Source organism: Cygnus atratus, chromosome 2 (assembly GCF_013377495.2).
Source record: "Cygnus atratus isolate AKBS03 ecotype Queensland, Australia chromosome 2, CAtr_DNAZoo_HiC_assembly, whole genome shotgun sequence".
NCBI classification, from domain to species: Eukaryota; Metazoa; Chordata; class Aves; order Anseriformes; family Anatidae; genus Cygnus; species Cygnus atratus.
This window is the reverse complement of record NC_066363.1, coordinates 148,998,012-149,021,331: the sequence shown is the minus strand read 5'-3', so window position 1 is coordinate 149,021,331 and position 23,320 is coordinate 148,998,012. Positions and strand designations below refer to the sequence as shown.

The 23,320-nt window shown below is 43.0% G+C and overlaps 1 protein-coding gene across 18 annotated transcripts in view; it reads left to right on the top strand.

Annotated features, from left to right (window-relative positions):
* MTSS1 (MTSS I-BAR domain containing 1) overlaps window positions 1-23,110 on the top strand; it is a 124,512-nt gene extending 101,402 nt beyond the window's left edge. The window contains exons 7-15 of one of the 18 annotated variants that reach the window (XM_035556189.2): window positions 2,984-3,141; window positions 4,401-4,508; window positions 5,415-5,512; window positions 7,482-7,692; window positions 15,075-15,194; window positions 16,206-16,400; window positions 18,496-18,660; window positions 19,029-19,191; window positions 20,125-21,273. In XM_035556189.2, coding sequence (XP_035412082.1) covers window positions 2,984-3,141; window positions 4,401-4,508; window positions 5,415-5,512; window positions 7,482-7,692; window positions 15,075-15,194; window positions 16,206-16,400; window positions 18,496-18,660; window positions 19,029-19,191; window positions 20,125-20,822 — 1,916 coding nt within the window. In that variant the 3' untranslated portion in view covers window positions 20,823-21,273. Of the gene's footprint in view, window positions 1-2,983; window positions 3,142-4,400; window positions 4,509-5,414; window positions 5,513-7,481; window positions 7,693-15,074; window positions 15,195-16,205; window positions 16,401-18,495; window positions 18,661-19,028; window positions 19,192-20,124 lie in introns of all 18 variants that reach the window. The other 17 variants (XM_035556182.2, XM_050709309.1, XM_050709307.1 and 14 more) reach the window with 17 other exon arrangements.
* Window positions 23,111-23,320: the final 210 nt, after the last annotated feature.

Genomic DNA, 23,320 nt, shown 5'->3' with positions numbered 1-23,320 from the left:
GGGTAACCTAAAGCCCAGAGAACGTGGGCGGGAGAGAATAATGGATTGCTGATGTTCATATGGAAGCGTGCTTCATATCCACAGGCAAAAATAGTGCCATGGGTTGTCAGGGATACCGTAGTCATGACCTTCCTTCCCCTAATGCAAAGGGGGAGAAACTGCATTGCTCTCCAGTGGTCCGTGTTCCCTTCTGGGATAGATCCAGACTAATGGAGACCCAAGGTAGGTGAGGAGCAGAGGGCTGCTGGCCCTCACATCCTTGGTGTCCTCCAGGTGTAGCAGGGCTGCTGAGGGGCTATGATCTAAGCTGCTTAGCAAAGAAAACTGGTTCAATCGGGCAGAGATCTCGTCCCTCAAATTCCCGAGCTGCCTGAGTGCTGTGGGAGGCAACTCATGATTGAGAGAGTAGAAAGAGTTATGCCTGATTTCAAAAGGCTTGCTAGATTGATGTCTGCATTAGGGAGCTTTCAAAGGATGTTAATAAAGCTTTCCTGCACCTAAAAAATGAGTTGCAAGGATACCTGAAGAAAGAACTATATTCATGCCATGTAAACATCTGACTTCAGAGCCTCATCCAAATGATTCACCCAAGCTTGTTCCTGCTCTGAATTATACCCCAGACAGCTCGTGTGTTTTCACTGACTGCGCAGGTGCCTAAGAGCCCTAGCATGAAAACAGGTCCCTAAAAGTAGCTGGGAGGAGATGGTACGTCTGCTGACTTCCAGACTCACATAAAGAAATACACCAGATACTTCGCAGTGTGATCATTAGCTTGATCGTTATCCTAATAACTGTGCTGAGTTCAGTGGGTTGCGCAGGCATAAATGAGGTTTATTTTTGCCCCATGTTTTGGGTGCTCTGTTGCTCTCTGGTCCAAGACGTGGTGCTCTGTGGGGTCCAAATAAATCACCAGAATTCACTATCATTGAACCTATTTTTTATGAGTGGAGTCCGGTTGCTTTCTCGGTGTCTTCTCACCAGTGCAGGCGAATGCATTTAAGGAGGATTTACTGCACTGAGTGCATGATCAGCTGGTGGAACAGCTCAATGCTTACAGCACTTCTCCAGAGCTGACCTGATGAGTGTGTCGGGTTAGTGAGCAACCAATACATTTTGCATTTGATCCATCCACTCTAGTGAGCCAGTATCTAGGTATAAACAAAGTGAGCTTATTTCACCTGTCATCATTTTTCGGGCATCTCTCAAAATAAGGTTCTGAGCAGTAATGCAAGTCTCAGTTTCATAAGGAACATGAAAGGACAACTCCAGAGAAGTATACGGTTTAATCACTGCATCTGATTGCAAAAAAATATGAGAAAGGGCCTGAAATGTACAGAACAGTCTTCAAACAGAAGGGCCCGGCTTGTTTCTGAAGGATGACGGATGAGGAGGCACAGGACCTTTGGAAACGCGTTCAGTTCTTCTCTGAATTGTTTCTGGCGGACGCTAATTTTGAGAGAGGAAGTAGGTAACTGCAGCTTCAGAGCCTTTTATTGTTAGTGACTTATTTCCAGAGTGGTTTTATGACCCCACTGCACCAGTCAGTCTGATCTAGAGGACCAGACGGGTGTTCGTGCTGGCAGCCCAGTACCCGAATGGCTGTGCCGGTGTTACACCGCACGTGGCTCTTTGAGGGTGCATCGCAGAGCTCTGTGCATGGGTATCTGCAGGTCCATCTGGGCTATGTCTAGCTCTGTACAGAGGAGATTTGGATGTATCCGGTCCTTAATGCCTCTAAGCCAGCATGATTCTCATTGTTTCCATTCCTGCTCCCTTTCCTGCTCCTCTGGCCGTGTATTTGTGTTGGGGAGCTGACGATTTCACCTCACTCTAGAGTCTGAAGAAATACATATGATGATAAGGCAAGGGTGTTCCTCTGTAACCCTGACCTTGAGTCATTTGCACTCCATACTAAACACATGAAGAGACTTTTTTTCTTCCTCATGCTCATAGTTTTAAATCCTCTGTGCACAAAGGTGGTTGTCCATAAGAACTGATTTTGGGTAGCTGCAACTCACCCACCATTTTTAAATGTTATCTTCCTGGTATTTAGCAACAGCAGAATGGAAATGCACGTGGCATACTTAATTTGCTTGTGTTGTTTCTGGGAGATTTGAGACAAAGTTACCCAACAGAGGTTCTTTACAATATTTAGGGGTGAAAGCTGCATTAAAAGATTTTACAAGTACAGCAGTATTGGCTCAGTAATACCATGGCTAAGCAGCAGATCTTCGTTACCAGAGGAATGACTTTTTCCATGATGCAGAGCAAGTAGTTGGTGCAGAGTAAGGTGCTTCAGTGTCACAGAAAGTTTTGGTGTCGTGAGTTGACCATAATAAACACAGTGAAGCTTTTTGATTGCAGAACATCAGGTATTTTCTTCCGTAGACAAATACAGATGGTACCAGACATTAACACGTGTTTGAGATGTTGATAGGTTTTTGGGTTTGGACTTCGGAATGAAGAAAGGTGTTTTGTCAGTTGCTTGTGTAAAGTGCTTGAATCCAGTGGTCAGCAACACATCCCTAATATCTTCTCACACAGAAGATTCATTCACTTGTTTAGTGACTCTGCAGAGCTGTCGTTAGGACCTTGCTAAGCATAAAAGTAGGAAGGAAGAGGGACATATCTTGGGTTGGTAATTTATACCCCCCCTAGTAAGCTGTTGATTTTTCAAGGATGATCTGAAGGGTGTTTTCAGCTAACACTTCGAGAAAGTCCTTACGTGAAATGCTGTCTTTGGCTTATTGAAACCTTTTGTATTCATCTGGATTTCTATTGTGTGCAAAAGGGAAAAAGATGCTCTGAAATGATTAATTCAGCTGGGGAAAAATGCCTGCAAATCTGAATGAAGGGAAAATGCTGGTTGAGACTTGAATTGCAAAAGCACAATCTGGCAGCAGTGCTGACTGAAAATAAGGTATTCCTCTGTGTAGATCCACAGTTATGACAAAACGTACTCTTGTTTGTTCCCTGCATACAGGACGGGGTGACATTCAGCCCCAGTTGGATAGTGCTTTACAAGATGTCAATGATAAGTACCTGCTGCTTGAAGAAACCGAGAAGCAAGCTGTCAGAAAAGCTCTGATCGAGGAGCGCGGGCGATTCTGTACTTTCATCTCGATGCTGCGGCCTGTAATAGTAAGAGCTCTCCATTTGAAGTCAGTGCTGTGCACAGATCGTAGAGGTGGCCAATAGCCCCTACAAAGATTAGCTCGTTTTATCTTTGAAATGAATTTTTAGAGCCATAGAGACTAGCCGAAGTTCAACCTGCATCTCTGCCTAGGAAGTGGTGAGAATTGGGCATTTTTTGTAGTCATTTAGAGTAATTCAGCATCTGAAGGCACTGGATACTTCAAAGAGGACTAATGGGGAAACAGTGGGTTGATTTCCTCCTGCATATGGACTTAAGATATTGCTAATGCACATTTTTTTCCACTGCTTTTTTTTTTTCTTATCATCACATTTTAATATAAACCTTCCTTACTCCTACTCCAGCGCTAGAACTGATAAATTTTTCAAGACCTCCCCTGTGCATATAATGACATTATCTGACAGATTGCAGCCTGCTTTCATGCAGTTTGCTGGCAGCTCTTTTCCTCCTACATGACAGCTTTTTCAGTTCATTGAAAAGGTTTAAGTATATTTTCCTAATCTCAGGGTGTTTGAGGCCCAGCGATGAATTGCTTGTGGCTTTCTGCAAGCGTGAGGCATTTCTGAAGGGCCTTCAGTGAACTGGGAAAACGTTCCCAATGCTTGTTTACAAAGAGCATCAGTGTCAACAGAAAACCATTTTTAGAGAAGCAGGAAGGTGATGCCTGAACAGGTGGAGGTGAATTGCAGAGTGAGGACCTGATCAAAACTGCCATGGTAGCAAAGGGATTACTGTGGTAATTTATGGTGCTAGAATTGTCTGAATTAGCTGTTGATGTAGCCTGAGCCAGAGTGAATCATGGATGTATTAATGATCTATTCCTGTACAGGGCCTTTATCTCAAAGTCTCCAAAAGGTAGAAAAAAGTATGAGTTTAGCTCCTGCTGAAGTTTGAGTTAAAATCCCTAAGATACATTAGTGAGTATACACGGAAGAATTAAAATTATTCCAAGTGCCACAAGAATGGCACTCTTTTTCTGGACGAAAAGAAAGCTCAGATTTATGTCATTGATGAGGAAGGGGATTTCTGGGCCTCAAAACTCACAGCAATCTTAAAAGTGTCGCAAAACTCTAAATGAGTATTTCCAAGCCTCTTTCATAAGTAGTGGTTGCTTAACAGACAAAAAAAAGCAGCTCTGTTGGGCATTCCTACGGTCATCAGGAAAAAGAAAAAGGTCATGTATTGTGTTATGGATCTGATTTTTAAAACCAAGGCTGTGATTAGCCCTTTTCTTTTGTCTTTTCAGGAAGAAGAAATATCAATGCTGGGAGAAATAACCCATTTACAAACCATATCAGATGACCTGAAAAGCCTCACCATGGATCCACACAAATTGCCATCTTCAAGTGAACAGGTTAGCCTGGAAAATGTTTTTTTTTTTAGCTTGTAACTTTTTTGTGTGTTGTGAGAAATACTGATTACTAGCATTTAGCGGCTTTATGTTACATTCTGTAGATGCTTCACTTCAGCAAGGTGTCATTTTAAACGTAAGAAATTTTAAAAAACAGATTTTGAAATACCAGGCAAGTGCTCCTAAGCTATTTGGTGAGACCAGTGTGAAGTGGTAGTTGCAACAGTTTGAAGTATATAAGTGAAAATGCCCAGCTTCTGTTGAGAGTATTTGAATGGGTGTCACCTCGTCACCCTACACTTAAACATCCCTGTCTGTATGTGGTTACAAGATAGCTGGGATTTGGTATCTTGATGGAGTCTAACATTTGAACACTTTTCCATGCTATCCTTAAAATGCATAGGAAAATGTGTATCACTAAATGACTCCAAAAAGGACCTTTGACTTCAGCTCTTCTGTGTGAACTCAGTTTTCTTTATAACCCTTATCGTTGACATAGAAGTATAAAAGGAGGGAAGCTCTGCTGTGGGTAAATATTGGACCTTCAATATTTTTCTAATGTGAGTTTTTAAATGCTATAGCTACTGTAGTTTTTAAGAGAAAAAAAAAAAACAAACACACAACAACAACCTACAATATGGATAAAATAAGCCTCCAGTTTACTTTTTAAAGATTTTTCCATTCAAATATGAGCATTCCTTCTGTGATATCAGTCCTAGTGTTAAAGTATGGTAGTTTCAGGAAACTCGGAGATGGAGTTGCCTCTCCTCTTTGAGATCTGTAATATGCACAGCCAATTGGTATTTAAAGTTTGCAGTGGAGACAAATGTTGTATGACAAGCAGATGGTTTCTGCTAACAGGAGAAAAAAAAATCCGTGTCCCTGATGCTATTGATTGTCTTTCATCAGGTAATTTTAGATTTGAAAGGTTCTGATTACAGCTGGTCTTATCAGACTCCTCCATCCTCTCCCAGTACCACCATGTCCAGAAAATCTAGTGTTTGCAGGTAAGTAGACTGGTAATGTTTAATTTTAACCTGTATGGGGGCAAAGGGAGTTCAGACTGTGATACGGATTTGTTTACATATTTAAATCTTAAATAACAACTCTTAATGAACTCAATCCCTCATGGTCTTTATCCATGTGAGTGTGTGACTGGGAATACTAAAAAGGATGGGCATGACCGAACAACTTTTGAACTCAAGACAACTTGACGATGCTTTTGATTTAGTTCTCTTGAATCCATTTCAGATCAAAGAGCAGACTGTACTGATCTAAGCTCTGAGATTGTTCATTCATAATTTCCTTTTCTGTTTTTCATATGATGACTTTTTAGATTATTCTAAGTAGCTGTTACTAATCAGTAAGTTAAACTGTTTGAAAAGGAAAAATCATCCTTGGCAATTACCCTATCAGTCTGGTAGATGGGAATGCTTTTTTGATACGAGTTTTTCTGACTGTTTAATGCTGTCTAATGCTGTCCTAAAATATGTTGAAACACTGGATTCTGTCTATGCTTTCTCTGTAAAAACTGTTTTCTCTCATAAAACAGTTTATTAGCATGTTGCCCCTGTACCTGGTGTCTACATTTACTCTTTCCTTTTACTGAAAAGGAAAATAACCTACTGTGTATTCTGCTCTAACACCTTCATAGTTGCTCTCAAATGATTTTTTAGTTTGCTTTATGAATAACGTACTACAGGTTCCCTGTGTATGAACAAAGTTACCTCTAGCATGTCAGAGCAAGCGAACATGATGTTATGTATCTACTTGCCTCTGCATGCAGATATATATAAAAAAAACAACTTCAGTACTTTTATATATATATGTGAAAATGTGCATATGTAGAGCAATGGGCACAGGCTTAAAGATGCAATATCCTGAAGCTGTAAAAGAAAATGGCTAAAAAAAATCGATTATCTGGTCCTAATCAACCTAATTTCATGTGGTAAAACCTGTATGGGCACCATTGTGTATGGGTAAAATAAGGCAGAGCTCCTCTTCCTCTGCTGCAAGCTGGCTTGTCCATCTTGTATGTACATGAGATTTGTGAACAAGAGGTGCTGTCCTAGCCCACGTACCTTTCAGAGCCATCCTGTTAGCTAGTCAGAGGACTCCTGCCAGTGAAAGTAGGAACCTGCCTTCAGACAGATGCATCCTACTAGTCCTGCTTAGCCACCTCAGCAGCAAATTTTAACAACTCCCACATTGTGGCTGGCATGTCATTGCTCCATCGATACTGGACATCAATAATCAATCTCTTTGGTTGAAATATTTTTTTAATGCATATTAATTTGAAATTTTAATTTTCTGGTGGTCTTTCTTACTAACTAAAGCTACATAACCAGAGGTGGGACTTCACCGAATATGTATCATCACATTTTTTTTTTCCTGGTAGAAAGTGTTCATGTGAGCAAAACCTGTCCTAGGCACTTTGAAGTATGGGGTTTTGGTAGAGCTTTCAGAAATCTCACACGCTGGCCTGCTGATTGAACCAAACTGCGTGTCAAGATGCAGACTTTTAGATGAACCATGATGCCTTCAGACCTTCTGCTAGAGATCCTGTTGAAAATTTGGTCCTTGGTGCAGTAGGAGAGAGCTGTCAGCAAACATTTTTTGCACGTGTTTTGTAAAGGCTAGAGAGGGCACGTAACAAATCCCTTCATCCATAACCTAACGTGAACTGCGAGTGGTTAGAGAATATGATCATTTGAGTGAAATTCGAGGTAAAATGCCATTTTCTCTCTGGTCACAAGGGATACTGCAGCTGCTTACAGTTCTTTACTGATATATATGTGCATATATATATATATTTATTTAAATTTATTTTGTCAACATTTTTTCTTTTCCGGTTTATGCTGCCTGTTGCTAGAGACATGTGGAATGTTAATTGTACTGTATATGGGTCTCTCCCCACCCCGCCCTTGTGTCTTTTCCTCTCCCCTTTCCTTTCTTTGTTCCTTTTGTCTCTCACAGCAGTCTGAACAGCGTTAACAGTAGTGATTCCCGGTCCAGTGGCTCGCACTCGCACTCACCTAGTTCACACTATCGCTATCGCAGCTCCAATCTGCCTCAGCAGGCACCCATGAGGCTGTCCAGTGTGTCCTCCCATGATTCTGGATTCATGTCCCAGGATGCTTTCCAGTCCAAATCGCCATCCCCTATGCCACCAGAAGCACCTAACCAGGTACGTGCAAGCATGAGAACAAAAACCTGAGCGTGAGCTGGACTCTCTAACTTGGCTCACCTTTCACAAAAGCCTGTGGTGTGATTTTGGGGTACTTGGAGTCAGATTAAGTGCTGAGGGTAAGGTTTATCTCACTGCACTTCATCCATCTAAAAGTTGGGCCTCTGGTTGAAGTGATCTGTGCTGCTTTTGCAGTTAGCACTGAAGAGAGGGATGAGTCGCTCTCAGGGACTTTGATTTTTGCTCTGGCCCTGGAGGGAACCTAGATGCCTAACTTTCAGATGGGTACAGAGGAGAAAAGACTAAGAAATCCCACCCTGCTAGAAGGAGTGACTATTCACTTTACCCACTGAAGTTACCAGTTAATATACTACAGGGATTGCAAGTTGATAATATCAGATGGCTGTTTATTGTTTAATGGACAAAAATCACTGCCAGAACGGCCTTCTGACAGCCTTGGTATCGATACTGGTGGCTTTCATAACAGGGATACTGGGGTCCCACCAGATGGGCCCCTACAAAAGGCCAGGAATGCTCAGAATGCCATTAACAACATCATATGAGATTGGTTTTGCCATTTTTGATGACATCCCTTTCTGTGGATAGGCTTGCTCTTCTTGACTTCCAGTTGAGCACCTTGCAGAAATAAGGTTTCTGCATCAAAACAAGAGGTGTTTTTAATTCTTTATGGAACTCTTAAGAAATATGAGCAGATTTTCCTTTAGTGTAATAAACGTAGTTGTACTCCCTTTCATGTAACGGGGAGTAGATGGTCATGTAGCCAATAATGAATTTAATCCCCACAGTCAGCAAGCAGCTGACAATTTCAGTATTAGCTGTCACCAAGTGCCACCTGCACACTTAAGCTACTCTTAGACCACCTTGGACAGTGCACAGACCCTTACTGCCTGCAGAACACTTAGTAAGTAGCACTCACAGTGGAATTTTTAGGGTATCATTGAAAATAGCACTGGTTCATTTAAGTTTGGAGCATATTCTCGAGGGAAGCTCAGTATTTTTTTAAATCTGTTTACCTCTTTCATTTTAATAGAAATGCTTTGTTGTCAAACGAGTACATCTTCTACACTGTCCCCAGTCTGGACACATCAGCGTTATCTTTATAGATGACAACCTGAAGAACTTTGTGCACACTAATAAAATGAATGTTTTATTTAGATTGGCTATGGCTAACCTAAGTGAAAAAAATAAATGAGCAATAATAAAGTAAACTGGAATAGTAACAAGGTAAGGATGCTGACTTTTAAGATACGTACATTGGTTATACATTCTAGCATCATCTTTGGTTTTCATAGTAACCACTGCACCTGCATAAAAGGGTGGTAATCTACGTGATGGTGCTATGTTTGCAGATGAGGATGTAACTTTGCAATTGCCCCTACCATGGAAAAAACCCAACACCTCTCTTTGCAAGTTCCCCTCTTAAACAGGGGAGAGAACTTAGGCCGGTGTCAGCTGGCAGAACATCCTGAAAGTCAGTGGAGTCACGCTGATCTACACCAGCTAAGTTCACATACTTTGACTTCATTTTAGAAACTATCCATAAAGTTGCAAACCGATCCAAGCATCACTTGAGCTATTCATGAGCTGTAGAAGGCTGCAGCAGTGTGGCGTTGACTTGACAAGTGTAGTGTGTTGGTATAACAAATAGGTATGTGCTCTGTATGTCTCCCGTTCTGTATACCTTTACGCAGAGGAAAAGGTAACAGATCATTGCCTGGCCGCTTCATCTTTGCTTAAGTGTCTCGCTTTGTATGTTCAGCACTAAGTAAAATATGTATGTGTCGTGCTGACGGATAACCGTGATCGTGAGCTTACCGAGAAGCTGTTCAATTTACAGCGTTATTTCATGTTGTGTGTCTCTAACCAAACCGACCGACAGGTCTTCCTTTCGGCGTTGTGCTTTTGAGGCTGGGCGGTGGGAGGGAGGAGCAGTGGCAGTGGCTGCTGACTGTTTCTAAAACACTGATGTCATTGTTTGCAGCAGTGACACTGAGAAAGCAGAAAAGCAAGCTCCCGAATCAACAAAGGAAATTAAAAGCTATGTATCTTGCGCAGGTGGACACTTGGCTGATGTTTGCTGGCTACATGCTCTGGCATCTGCTAGCAGCAGTAGCTTTTAAGGCAGCAAAGCCGATTTTCTTTTAATAATGGATTTTGAAAGAAAGTGGAGAGGATCTGCATAAAACTCCCAAATTATGGGAATTACACCATATGAGCAACGTGAAGTTTTTATGCTCTCACCTGCATTTTCGACAATGAAGTGTCACTGAAAATTAAACTGATCTTATTCAAAATCACAGATGGGGGGTAAAATTTTGAAGAAGAAATAAGTAGAGATTTAAACAAGATACAGACTGTACCAGAGGAGAGATGACTGGCAAAATGAAGACTGCTTTTCGGACTATAGTTGATGAGTAGTCTTCACAGTTTTCACACTGCGTAGAAGACAGGAAAAAGAGCAATTATAAAACCAGGCTCTGCTCTTAGGCTGGTTCAGTGTGATCTATTTTCTGCAGCATTACCGTTAAGATCACTGGGAGGAAAAGTGTTAGCCTCTAACAGATAGCTGTACATTTGGAAAGTGCCCTGTAAAATATTTTAATCTTAATTAAGCAAGTGCAGTTGGGCGAAAAACATCACAGATCTCTTTCTGGAGCTGAGTAGTTTCTCTAAATGCCTGGTTTGAGGTCAGCCTTGGTCAGCATTGCTCTTGGCATGTGCTGAAACCACGTAAAGCCCTGGGCAGCCCTGCTGCAAGGAGCACAGAGTAGGTCTTGGATGAACATCCGACGTGGTTGGTGCTGCTAACCCTACACGTAGCCCCGTGTAGTAGGCAAACTGGGGCCTGGGAGTATCTGCGATGAAGTGGTGTGGTAATAGTAGTTACGTTTGTGTTAAGGGGATGACAGTAGAAGGATCCACTGGACTTGGAGTGAACATGCGTGGTGATTTTCATAATGTGGGGAGTGGTCATGGAGTTGGATTGTAGAGGCTGCTTAAGACTTGGTGGGGGTGAAAGCAAGGGGGGAGAAAGAAGCACATAAAGAAGAGGGGAAAAAAAAAAACACAACTGTTCAGGTGTTGTCAAACAGCAGAGGACTAAGTCTTTCTTATCAGAATATTCTGGAAATCACTTCTCCTTAAACAATAAAGCAGAGGGAAACTAGATGTGAACTTACAGATTTGGAAGCTAAAGAGTCTGCTTTTGAGGAGATGGCATTGCTTGAAATAGCTTAATGTTAAAATAGGGGAAATACAGTCAGAATTATTCAGTTGTTTGTGTAAATTAAGAAATGCTTCTAAATTAAACCCTTTAAAAAAAAGAAAAGGAAAAGAAATGCATCTGTCAATTACCACGAGGTTCTTGTTTCTCCTAAACTTACTTTTAAAATGAAGTTTCCCCAGGGTTTGTCCCTGACTAGATGAGTAGAGACATGTTTCTGGAAGTGAGACAGATCAAGGAGGTGATCTTAAGTCTCTGTCCTGAGCCTTTTGAAAAGTAACTGATGTGTCTTCTCCTGACTGCAGAGACGTTGGACCAAGCTCTTCCTTAGGATTTGATCTCCTGGGAAAATCTTGCCCAGAAAGCTCAGTCTAGTATATGAAGAAGGGAAGGGGTTAAGAAAGCAATACTGTGTTTGAATGGAAAATGAGAATATAGCAAAGGACGCAGGTAATCCAAGATAACTGCAGTCCTTTTGTAGGTTAGTGGGACAGCAGATGGAAACTGTAATCATACTGTCCAGTAGCTCAAAATACAGTTAGTGGGGGGTTGTTGGTGGTGTTTGTTTTTTTTTTGTTTGTTTGTTTTTAATATATCCTTGTTGGAATTCATACATAGCACACCAACAGCAGGACACTATCCAAGAACAAGCCATGGAACAATGTCCGAGAAACCAGATACCATGCTGCATACATATCATGTACATCTGACAAACTGGTTGTTACTGTGCAGAGCACATTTTTAGCTTCGTGCTGATATCGTTAACTTCAGGGTTTTTCTCAGAAGAGATGGTTGAGAGCTGAGCAGAACCACCATTATCACAACTGTGGAAAAAAATAACCTCCTGGGGTTAAAGTAGCTGAAATGAAAGAACTAATTTAAAAAAAAACAAACATTCAAATTAAGCAATCATTTTAAAAAGGAATCAACAAAAGTCATCTGGAAAAAAAAAAAAGTCAAATTTCTCACTCCAGGGGATGTGGAGTAGAAATTGCTCAGCGCTATGTTTGTCTGTGTGTGTGCTCCTGGGGGCACACATTTCCAGGTGGGTGTGCATCTAGAACAAGCACTCAAACTTGAAGCCTTTTTGCCTGAGCAGTAGCTGTGCAGTTTCTGTTTTCAGCCACTCATGTACTTTCTGCTAAGAAATGAAGGGTGGTCTGTGCTTCCCACACCGTGCTCCTCCCAGCCATTCAAGACTGTTTGCAGTCCGATACTTTTGTCTGCAGCCACTCTCGTCTTCTTTACACTTCTCCTTCAGGACCTCAGTATTCTTGTGTCTCCATCATTTTCTCACTGTCTTAATCCTTTTTCAGCAAGACCTGAGGCACCCTTCCCGTGTCATGTGAATTTCTCAAGACAAGGAGACCTGTTTCCCTACCACCACGTCTTACATTTCCTTCAACTACCATGATGTTTTCTGCAGGGTAGCTTGGTTCATCCTTTGCCTAACTTGGCCTGTTGAAAATGGCCATGCTGAGTTTGATGTGAGTCCTTCTTTCATCTTTCTTTCACCTTGTAGTCACATTATTGCAAAAATAAATTTGCCATTCCTAGGCTTTTTCCCTATACATCACATAAATTGAACAAATCTTTGCATCTTCAGAGGTTGTATTTTTGGCCATATTCCATCTACCGGCTACATGCAGCTCTATTGCTAATAAACCCTTAATAAACATAAAATTGTTTCTTGATAGATTCTTGATAGAAACTCTTGAAGCTTTTGGCTTGTAAACAAGAATAGTCTATTGAGTGTAAACTCCAAATTCTCAGTTGTCATCAGTGGGACATTGCAGAAACCAAGGTGGCATAACATGGTCCCCGGAACTCGGATCCTTCTGTGTCTGTCCTGTCATAGGCAGAGTACTCAGATGCAAGAGGGTCTTTCAGTGGTTCTTTTCGGTAATAAACATGAGGTTTCAGAAAGCATTGTCTGAAATTACATTCCTATCTTTATTTTTTCCTAACCCAAGTGTAACACTATTGGGAGTGTTCTCAAGGTGAGTGTTCTCAATCAGTTTCTTTTGCTGAGCAACCTAGAAGAGGCCAAACTTGGAGACTTATTGTAAAAAATGAATTTAAGAATAGAAAAAATAGGCTTATGTGCATTTAGTGCACTGTATTTATGTCTGATGGCCGTCACCTGCAGCTGATGTTTGTCAGTATTCATATTTTCAGAGATTTCTCCTGTAAAAGGATTTGCTTTAAATCAAGAACGTGACAAGTTACACAAAGCATCAAGCCACTGCATCACTGTAGCCCACAGCATACTTTTCATTTTTCTCCTTCAGAGCTACGTATCATTTGTCGTAGCTTCTTCTGATCTTATGTTCCTCTCACCCCTTTGAGATGAACTCGAGATGAACTCGAGATACTGCCCTTAGAGTACAAGCTTACAAGTACCCTAACCACATTTGCCAGGTCACATGCAGATCTGATCTGATGCCAGCCTAAGATGGGATGTGCATTATTTCTATAGAATAATCCACTGTACTTTTTGTCTTTTTTTCTTCTTCTCTCTCTCTTTTTTTTTTTTTTAACAGCCTTTGCAGAGTTTACAGGACTTAAATTCACGGTTTGCAAATAATTTCAGGATGCTGATCTTGTAATGGCTTCTCAACAGCCCCATAGTCTTCACCAAAATCCTTACAACAAAGGTGTCCCATCTTGGGAGATCAACATCTCCTTTTACATAGGCAATTAGCTATACATTACTTATATGTAGTTCATAGTGAGCAGTGAGTAATTATGACTCTGCTATGTCTCTTACCCTGATATAATTTTATTGCAGACTCACCCCAAGATCTCATCTAAGGTTAACTGGTGAAATTGTATTTTAGATGAGATTTCCCTCCCTCTTCAAAATTTCATTCTTTGAAAACTGAGGCTTTGCTACACAAACTTGTGTACAAGAGGGCATTTCTGGAAATCCCAGCCATTGTCTCTACTGTCTTAAAATAAAATGACGGTGATATCCTTAGATAGACTTGCTTCACAGGTCTTGGACTACAAAAGGATAAATGATTCTTGCTAATATTGAATTTCCTGACAGTGAACAGAGCTCAGTACTGTCCTGACATCTTTGCTGTCAGTGTTCTTGACCATTTCAAAGCCCGTGGTTGGACCTGCCCCCTGCTGAGGGTGATGGTGCTGTCAATGGGGAGATGTACAGCAGCACTGCAGTTGGTAAAATGGTCCACGTGGTTATTCACCTTGGAGTCAGGCCTGTCTGTAGGTGAATTGGATGCTTCTGTAGGGGTCTTAGAGCAGTGAATGTACATAAAGGCACGCACTGAGAAGCAGGAGAGAAGTTCCTTGTTAGGAGCTAGGTGGTCGAGCTGTTAGTTGGACGTTCTGTGTCCTGCATTTTCCTCCCCTCTCCATCCAAGTCCCTGATATTTTCTGTCTCCACGCTTCAGAGGAGGTGGCTGGCAAGCACATGCCACCATTTATGCCTGCAGCAGAGTACATGCACCTTCGTAGTGACTGCTGGGCAGAAAGGTTTGAGTCAGTGCTTTGGGTGTATGCATACCCCCCGCAGAGGCACATGCATACAGCCTTTGGAAGCCTCCAGCTCTGGTAAGTATCGCTTCTTTCTCTGTTCCATAATATTTGAACTCAGATGAGCTTTTCACAAGTGCTGTTGCAGGTCAGAATACCCGAGAACTTGTGAATGTAAGTGACATTTGCTGCTCTGTGTTTTAAACCTAAACTTGATGTCTTTGAAATACCGATGATCTGCTTTTCTGTACGAATCAGTTGTCTTGGTGCGTTGCATGTTTGGACCGTAGGTCCCCTCAGCTTCTTGCTCTGAGACAGCTAACAGAATTGAGGCGCTGGGATTGCGATGAGGAGCTGAGGTCGATCCCTCGCTTCCCTCATTCTCAAGCAGCGTGGCAAGTTCTCGCACTAAGCAATTGCCTTGTTTCGTTGTAGATTTCCTGAACGTTAGCAATGGTTTTGAGCAGTTTCTAATTGTTTTTAAAACCCTAACCCTCTGCTTCTCTCATCCTTCCCTTTCTCCTGTGTGTGTCTTTGTGTATGTGCTTTTTGTCTTTTTTTGTTTGTTTGTATTTTTTTTTCTTTTTGGTGGCTTGTGTATCCTTTCCCCGCGTTGCGGTGCTGTTTTACGCTGCAGAATTCGTCCAGCTCTGCCTCTTCAGAAGCCTCTGAAACCTGCCAGTCAGTGAGCGAGTGCAGTTCCCCCACCTCAGTCAGCTCAGGCTCCACCATGGGGGCTTGGGCCTCCACAGATAAGGTGAAAAACTTCATCTCAAAGACATACAAACCTACTAGCGTGTTATCCAAACCCAGCAACTTTTGGACAAAAAAAAATGTGCATGGGACACAGCCAGGATTCCTCCTGGGGAAGATGAGAATAGGAACTGTTGCACGCTCCCTTAAAAGTGAACCTGTTTGAATGAACCACAGTGACGCTTGCCTTTAAACTTGCTGCTAGGGGGAAGCTACAAATTGGCCATTTTACAGAGTAATTTTCTAAGAAATCTCATAGTCCAACTTTTTGTACTCAAAGAGACCGTGGAGTGGTGCCTAAACCCAGTTGGGTGCCTGACAAAGAGCATCATGGCCAGGTTTTACTGTTTGTGGCTTCTCTCTCTCCCGTTAGATAGCATGCATCCCACCAAGCAATTGGAGTGTATTTTTGAACAAAATGAAAAGAAAAACAAAGCACCGTGCCAGAACATGGTTGGAATAAATTCTGGGGGATACACTGTGAACCGGGGGAGGCAGTGAGAGCAGTATCCATTCTCATCTGGTAAATCCTCGCTGTTGGGTTTTTTCTTTTTTTTTTTCTTCCATATCATCACACAGCCAGAACATGTCATTTTCGAAGGCTATACGCTTTTCTTCTCTGTCCGGCTACATAGAATCAATGCCACCGATGCCAATGCCTCCAGTATTGGAAATGTTTTGTTTCTATGTCTGCAGACTAAATAAATTGCCAAGGCTTTTCACAGTGTGCCACTTTCATGGACAGAAGGCAAAGCTGCTGAGTCTGGAGACAATGACTGCTAGATTGATGTCTGAAATTTGTTATACCAAATAACAATTTTCAAGCAATCTCACTTCTGAACCAAGTGTTGTATCAATTTTCTGTTGTTTATTTGCACCAAAGCTAAGATTTTCTTTCTTTATTTTAAGATACAGAAGTTTTCTCCCTAGAGCATCAGAGTCGCAGTGTATTTTCATATTCATTCTGTTTATATTAATTTCTCTGTTTTTGTTTGTTTATTTGTTTCGTTTCCAGTTGTCTAATGGGTTTTATCACTGTAGTTTATCAAGTGACCCATCCGTAGCTTCAGTTGGTGCAGGTCCTTTCCCTCATTTCCCGCCTGTCTCCCGCGCGTGGACTCGGGCTCCCTCAGCCCTCCTTCCAGACTACGTTCATTATTACACCATTGGGCCAGGCATGTTACCATCATCTAAGATCCCTAGTTGGAAGGTTTGTGTTCCTTTTGTTGTGGCAGTCCTCACCTCCTCATGCCAAGCGTGCGCACGGTGGTTGTTGCTGCTTTCAATCCGTGTAATTACGTGTTGATTTGCTCTGTTGAATATTGCTCTGACCGGGCACTGCATGGTGATAATCCAGCTAAAATCCAGTAGTGAATATTTCTCAATGACCTCGTCTAATTCTGATGTTTCAGTAAAACATATTAAAGCTGATAACACCTAGGTGAGAAGGAGTAGTTTAGTTCTGGAACAAAAGTGACATTGGTGAAGGCACTCTGGGCTCTATTCAGCGAGAAGAGAGCTTGTTGAGCATCCTCAGAGCTCTCACTTGAGCAGGGAAGAGCGGGCTTGGCGTGCAGCTTGCCGAGAGAAATCACGCATCGAACAACACCATGCTCTCACTGCAGCTGCTGTCCTTTGCTCCCACCCTGACCACAGGTGGGCATGCCCTTGTACATCTGGCTGGAGGGGTTTAAGAAGTTGCTTACTTCAGACTGAAAGTGCTACCGCAGCTTGTTTTGGTGTCTCAGGTGAGACGGTAAGATGCTGCCAGCGTGCATCGACTTCTTTCAGTTGCTCCAGCTGGATCTGCAAGGATCTTCCTCTGCACCAAAACGTCTCTGCTCTGCCAGGGCCGTGACTCTCACCCCTGCCAGGCAGTTCCCTGGGGAGGCTCTGCCCCTGGAGCCAAGGAGAAGGTCTCTTGTCTGGTGCCCTGAAGCTGCACAAGGCTGTTTTGCAGCTGATAGTCGCTGCACAGGTCTTAGGTGCCTGTGGAGGGTTACGAGATACTGCATATGCACTCTGGGACCTTCTCGTATATGTAAATCGAGGTACCTTGTTACAGACCCCTGAATCTCTCTCTCCAGTGATTGGAGACTGAGGCACAGGCACAGGGTGACCACAGTGATCTTGGGGCTCCAGGTCCACTAGCTGTGGCTGTGCTAGAAGCACTTTGCCAATACGTTTTACAGCCGAGCACTTAGAGCACAGACACAGCTGTTGAGGCAAAGCAGAGTTGCACAAGGGCTCATAAAATGAAATACCTGTGTCTGCACAGGGGCCTTCTGTCACTACAGCTGGCTTGTGCTTCTCGTGCCTTTGACTGAGACGTGTCAGTAAAAATCTAGAGTGTGGTCTTAGCCCGTCATTAATCATTTGATCAGAAGGCTGTGGGGAGGCTGCTCAGTAGCCAGCTGCGGCCACTGCTGGCTGTGTGGCCAGTTCTGCCCCACAAGCTGCTGCTTCTGGTTTTAGTTTTAAAGCACACCTTGTGCTAGGGCTGGGCCCTTCAGCAGCTGGCACCTGGGGAGCTGCTGCTTAGCAGTGATGCTGCGTCCCAGCACAGGTCACTGCTGAGTCCTGCTCGCCGGGTACAGCGTGTGGTCTCTGGGCACTCTCGGGACTTTGCTTAATAGAGCCCTGAGTGAGGATAGTCCTCGTGGCCTGAGGAATTCCTGTTTCAAATATAGCACCAGTAACTCAGAGTGAAGTTAGCCATCCGTCAGGACAGATCGTTACTCTGAACTGAAATTCAGCTAGTAAGTAAACCAAGAGATTACCCAGAGTAATGTCTGATGTGTAAAAAATAAAATAAAAATCTGTTTAAGCCTAATTTTTCAGAACTATAATCCTGTGTAAGAACACACAATATTAGAACTTGTGTACAGCTAGCATTGCTGATTGGACATCTGTATATTTTATACCATATGTTTATGTTGTGTGCCAGTGACTTTTGCATCTGAATTTCTGAAAATATAGGCTTTAACACCGTGGAATCTTATTTAGAGGAAACTATAATGTCAAAATGTTAAATATCTTCATAGAAGAATATTCTATGAAGAATATAATTCTTCCATAATTCGTAGGTAGAATAGGAAGATTAGATTCCCTTTAATAAAGGAGATGGGTTTTATGAGTGAAGATTTTTAATACCCTCAAAATAATTAATTTATGGCCTTACTCAGAAAGGCACGTCAAGTTTGATGTATAATCTGTCACATTAAAATTGTCCTTTTGCACAGTTATACTTGTGATTAAAGTACAATCACTAAAGAAAGCTGTCACTAACGAGCACGTTTCCTTAGGACTGGGCCAAGCCAGGCCCGTACGATCAGCCGATGGTGAACACTTTGCAGCGCCGCAAGGAAAAACGCGAGCCAGATCTGAACGGAGGAGCGCAGAGCGGACCGCCTGCGCCACCCGAGGAGGCCCAGAGACCTCGGAGCATGACGGTGTCGACTGCCACGAGGGTGAAGCTCTAATTTTGAACGTGCTATTTGGTGCAGGGGAAATGAATGGTGTGCTAGCTCCTGCCAGTATTCACTGACGTGCTTTGTCTTGGCACGTGTTTGTCCAACAAGCGGGACTGGTGTGGTGGTGATGCGGTCAGTGGAAGTTGCATGGGCATGAGAGAATAAGACAATGGGCTATTTGTAGAGCATGTATGTTTGTAGAGCAGTGGCATCCGAAGAAGCACCTGTTTCTAAGCCCAAGTGAATGGTTGGACACTATCCTGTTGGATATATTATATTGGTGACAAGCTCTGCTTGGGAGAAGGGACAGCTAAGAGCTGGTGAAGACTGACCAAGTAACGTGTCTCCTTTCTGTGCGTAACCAGCAGGGTGAGGAGATGGAGTCCTGCGAGGAGCTGGCGCTCGCTCTGACAAGAGGTCTGCAGCTTGACACCCAGAGGAGCAGCCGTGATTCCTTGCAGTGCTCCAGTGGTTACAGCACCCAGACAACAACTCCGTGCTGTTCAGAGGACACGATCCCATCTCAAGGTACCCAGTACTGAACCGATGTGCTATCCGAGAGCTGTTCTCTTTCCGAGCCTTTTCAGCCTGGCCATCACGCACTCACACCCCAGCACCAAGGAGCTGTATTCCAGCAGCCATCACTGGCTTGGTAGTCAGCAAAGGGGTGAACATTCCTCATGTGGGGAGAGGATGAGGGAGCTGGGCCTGGTCAGCCTGGAGAAGAGGAGGCTCAGGGGCAATCTGATCAGTGTGTATAAAATGCGAAGGGTGTCAAAAGTATGGGGCCAGACTCTCCTCACTGGTGCCCAGCAGTAGGGTGAGAGGCAGCAGGCACACACTGCAGCACAGGAGGTTCTGTCTGAACATGAGGAAAAACTTCTTTACCATGAGGGTGACAGAGCACTGGAGCAGGTTGCCCAGAGAGTTTGAGGAGTCTCCTTCCCCAGAGATACTTACCAGACACGTTTGGATGCGGTCCTGGGTAATGTTTGCCAGGGGACCCTGCCTGAGTGGGGAGGTTGGACTTGATGATCTCCAGAGGTGCCTCCCAACCTCAGCCATTCTGTGATTGCTGTTGTATCTACAAGTGGTAACATACGACTTGTAGGATGCCAGTTTTAGTATCTTAATGTTGGCAACAAACACTGAGTCTTCGTTACTTAATTAGTTCTTTTTAGAGGAGGCACTGAATGTGTACCATGCTCATTCCCTTTCCTGAGAGACGTGAGCACGCTGCAGGTGTAGGGTTGGTCTGCTGTAGTGCCTGGCCTCAGCCACACAGCACGACAATCTTGGTCACCACGCTTCAGACTTCATTCTGCCTAGAGGTGAAACCTCTCCTAACTGCTACTGACCTCCAGGCCTTTTCGGTTGTATGTGCATTCACGTGCTTTAGCCTTAATGACGTGACTCAGCCGTCTTCTCCAGTTTGTTCCTAACCGTGTCGTTTGGCATCAGTTTCAGATTATGATTATTTCTCTGTGAGTGGTGACCAGGAGGCAGAACAACAAGAGTTTGACAAATCTTCCACCATCCCAAGAAACAGCGACATTAGTCAGTCGTATCGCAGAATGTTTCAGACCAAGCGTCCTGCTTCCACTGCAGGTCTGCCAACCACGCTCGGACCGGTCATAGTCACCCCTGGCGTCGCCACCATCCGACGGACGCCCTCCACCAAGCCTTCGGTCAGACGCGGTACCATAGGGGCAGGTCCGATTCCCATCAAGACGCCGGTGATTCCTGTCAAAACGCCGACGGTCCCCGATATCCCCGGGGGGCTGCCGGGCGCCCTCGCCGGGACCGAAGAATGCCCCGAGCAAAGCCTCGAGTCTCCAGCGGCAGGAGATGGCGGGCAAGGCGTCGCCAGCATGCCCTCATCCTCGTGGAGCGGACAAGCATCCGTCAACCCTCCGCCGTCGAGCCAGAAACTGAGCGCTGCCGACGAGCAGAGGCAAGCGGTTCCGGAGAGCGAGGGGGAAGAAAGCGACCGGGATGGCGTCGGTGCCCTGGCGCCCGCTGGCCAGCTGGAGCTCGATCCCGGGGACCTCAGCCCCGGGGATGCGCCGCAAGGTGAAGATATGCTGAACGCCATTCGGCGCGGCGTCAAACTGAAGAAGACGACCACGAATGATCGCTCAGCACCTCGTATTTCCTAGGGGCGAAAAAGCTGCCAGAGTACTAGCCGCCGAGAAGGAACTGTGAGGAAACTAATTTGTCTCTATCCATTCCAATCTGTAATCAGTGAATTTTTTAAGATACTCGGTAAACAGACAGTCTGAAAGTACTCTAAAAGAGAAAACAAGGTGAGAGCGTAGTAAGACATAATCTTCACTGGTGTTTTAATTTGTAAATATCAATGATTTTGGTTCTGCATTTTTTTGATCTAAGTTACACTTTTAATTTTTTCTGAAGGTGCCAAATCCCATTTACCTTTTTTATAACTCTTTGTAAAGTTTTAAATCATAGGAGAAAAAAAAATGTTGAGTAGTTAACTTCAGCAAAGGGATTTAATGAAAATTTGGCTTTTTTGCAAGCTTTTGTAGAGCGCCTTGTAAGTGAGGTTGAAAAAAAACCCAACAAAACAATGGGACTTATTTTAAAGTTTAAGTCAAGCAGTAAGGAATAGATCCTCATTTAAGTGTTAAAAAAAAAAGCAAGTTTGAAAAGCAGGAATGAAAATTGACAATAAAAGCAATATATAATGCAAGGAAGAAACCTGCAGTTGGTAGAGTATTTGGGGGTAGTGGGGGGAGGGAGATGCCATCAAAATAGCAGATGCTGTTGCACAAAAGTAGCCTAGTAGGAGTAATTACTAGTAGCTTCATGGTAAATGCATCAGAATAAGCCATATTGGATTGCAGTGTTTTGTTTCTGTAGGGTGTTTTAAAGACTGGGTTTTTTCCACATTTCTTTTTGACTGCACAGCAACAACTCTCAGTCACATGCATGCAGCCTTAACTGTGTAGGCTTGGTTCTTCCACCTTCACCTTCTGTTCCACTCATCCTTTCACGGAATACAAACGAGGACGACAGGCTTAAGGCAGTTATCAATGTGAAAACATTTTTAAAATGCAAGCAGGGAGTTCTTAGCTATTATCAAAATGCCTTTTTCTGACCGTGCCCAGCAGGCTGGGCACCTTGGAAAGCCCAAATATTTTGAGAAAACACTTACCAATTTGACAGGTGTAACCAGCTTGTGATCTAATAAACTGCGAATGTTTCTTTCCAATACAGGGGCTTGTTTTTCTTAACTTCTTTTAAATGGCAGTTGATTGGCTTTTTCTTAAATACCGAAAATAATGGGGCAGCGGGTGGGGGGTGGGAGATTATACAGTTTTTTATTTGGTAATACCGGGGGTCTGACCACTCCCTTCTCTTTTTTTGTACTTTAAGTCATGTTTTTTGGAACGCTATTGATAGAATTATTAAGAGTTGGATTTTTTTCCTTAAAGTAAAAGTAAGTTATTGCTGCAATACCCATTTTCTAAAGCTGATAGAAATGTGCAGACCCCAGGGCGCCACCGGTGCTCTGATCGGACAGTCCGGCAGGATGCGGTCTGCCCACCCGCAGCAGACCCGCTCGTGGGTGGATCCCAGACCCGTGCCTCTGGGATTGTGAAAAATGCACCAAATAACACGTACAATGGGCTAGTTTCCACCAAATACTCTGCAGATTTCTGTTGGCTTTGGACTTACCCACATAACCTCTTATGCTTTAATACATAACTGCATTGGATGTGAAACTTCTAGTAACTGTGTAGTCGCTGTGTTCTATATAACATTTTACACTGCTGTGGTTGCTGACCTTTTTTTTTTGTTATGGCTTAAAAGCAAAAAGCAAAAAAAAAAAAAAAAAGAAAAAAGGCATGATTCTTAGAAACTATTAAACCTTCCTTTCTTTGAAAAACAAGCTCCTTATTACAGAATATACTAAACAGTAGTGCCTGTGGTGTAGCCCACCAATCTTGATACAGTAGCTGATGCATTGTGCAAATGAGGCTTTGAGATGGTTTTTGCATAAACAAAAACTGCTAGGAGATAATCTCAATAGTTAAAAGTGTTATTTAAACCTTTGAAATAAATGGATGTAACTGTACCGGAGTACAGCTTTTCACTTGTTTAGTTCTTAAACGTTAGTATAATCAGTAAAATTTAATATAAAATGTTGCCAAATTCAATGTAGAAAGAATGTGACAAAACACTTTGGATAGTTCTATTGTTTGTGTTTTTGCATATTGTAAAAGCAGTGTCACAGCTAAAAAATAAAATGTTTCTAATGGTAAATTATTGTGGTTTAGTTGCTAGTTTGTACTGAGAGTTGACCTCTCCCTGTGCAGTTTTTTGTTCTAAACTGGTATAAATAATTGCTGTAAGTGTGTCTCCCTTCTACATTGTAATGGTTGCTTAAGCCTACGTTATAAATAAAGAACTGCTGGAAAACTTCTGCATTTGGGTTCTTAAAGACTTTCGGCTTCTAGAGCTTTGGATGTCAGCGTTTCCTTCATCAGCCTTCTAAGAATGCTTCCAGCTGAACTCTAACTGCATGTTACAGAAGCAAGAGGGCTTTAATAATAAATAAAATTGCATATAGTTTTGCTGATGTAGAGTGGAAGGGCAGTAACAGAGTGAAGGTGCAGTGCTGACAAAGGAAATT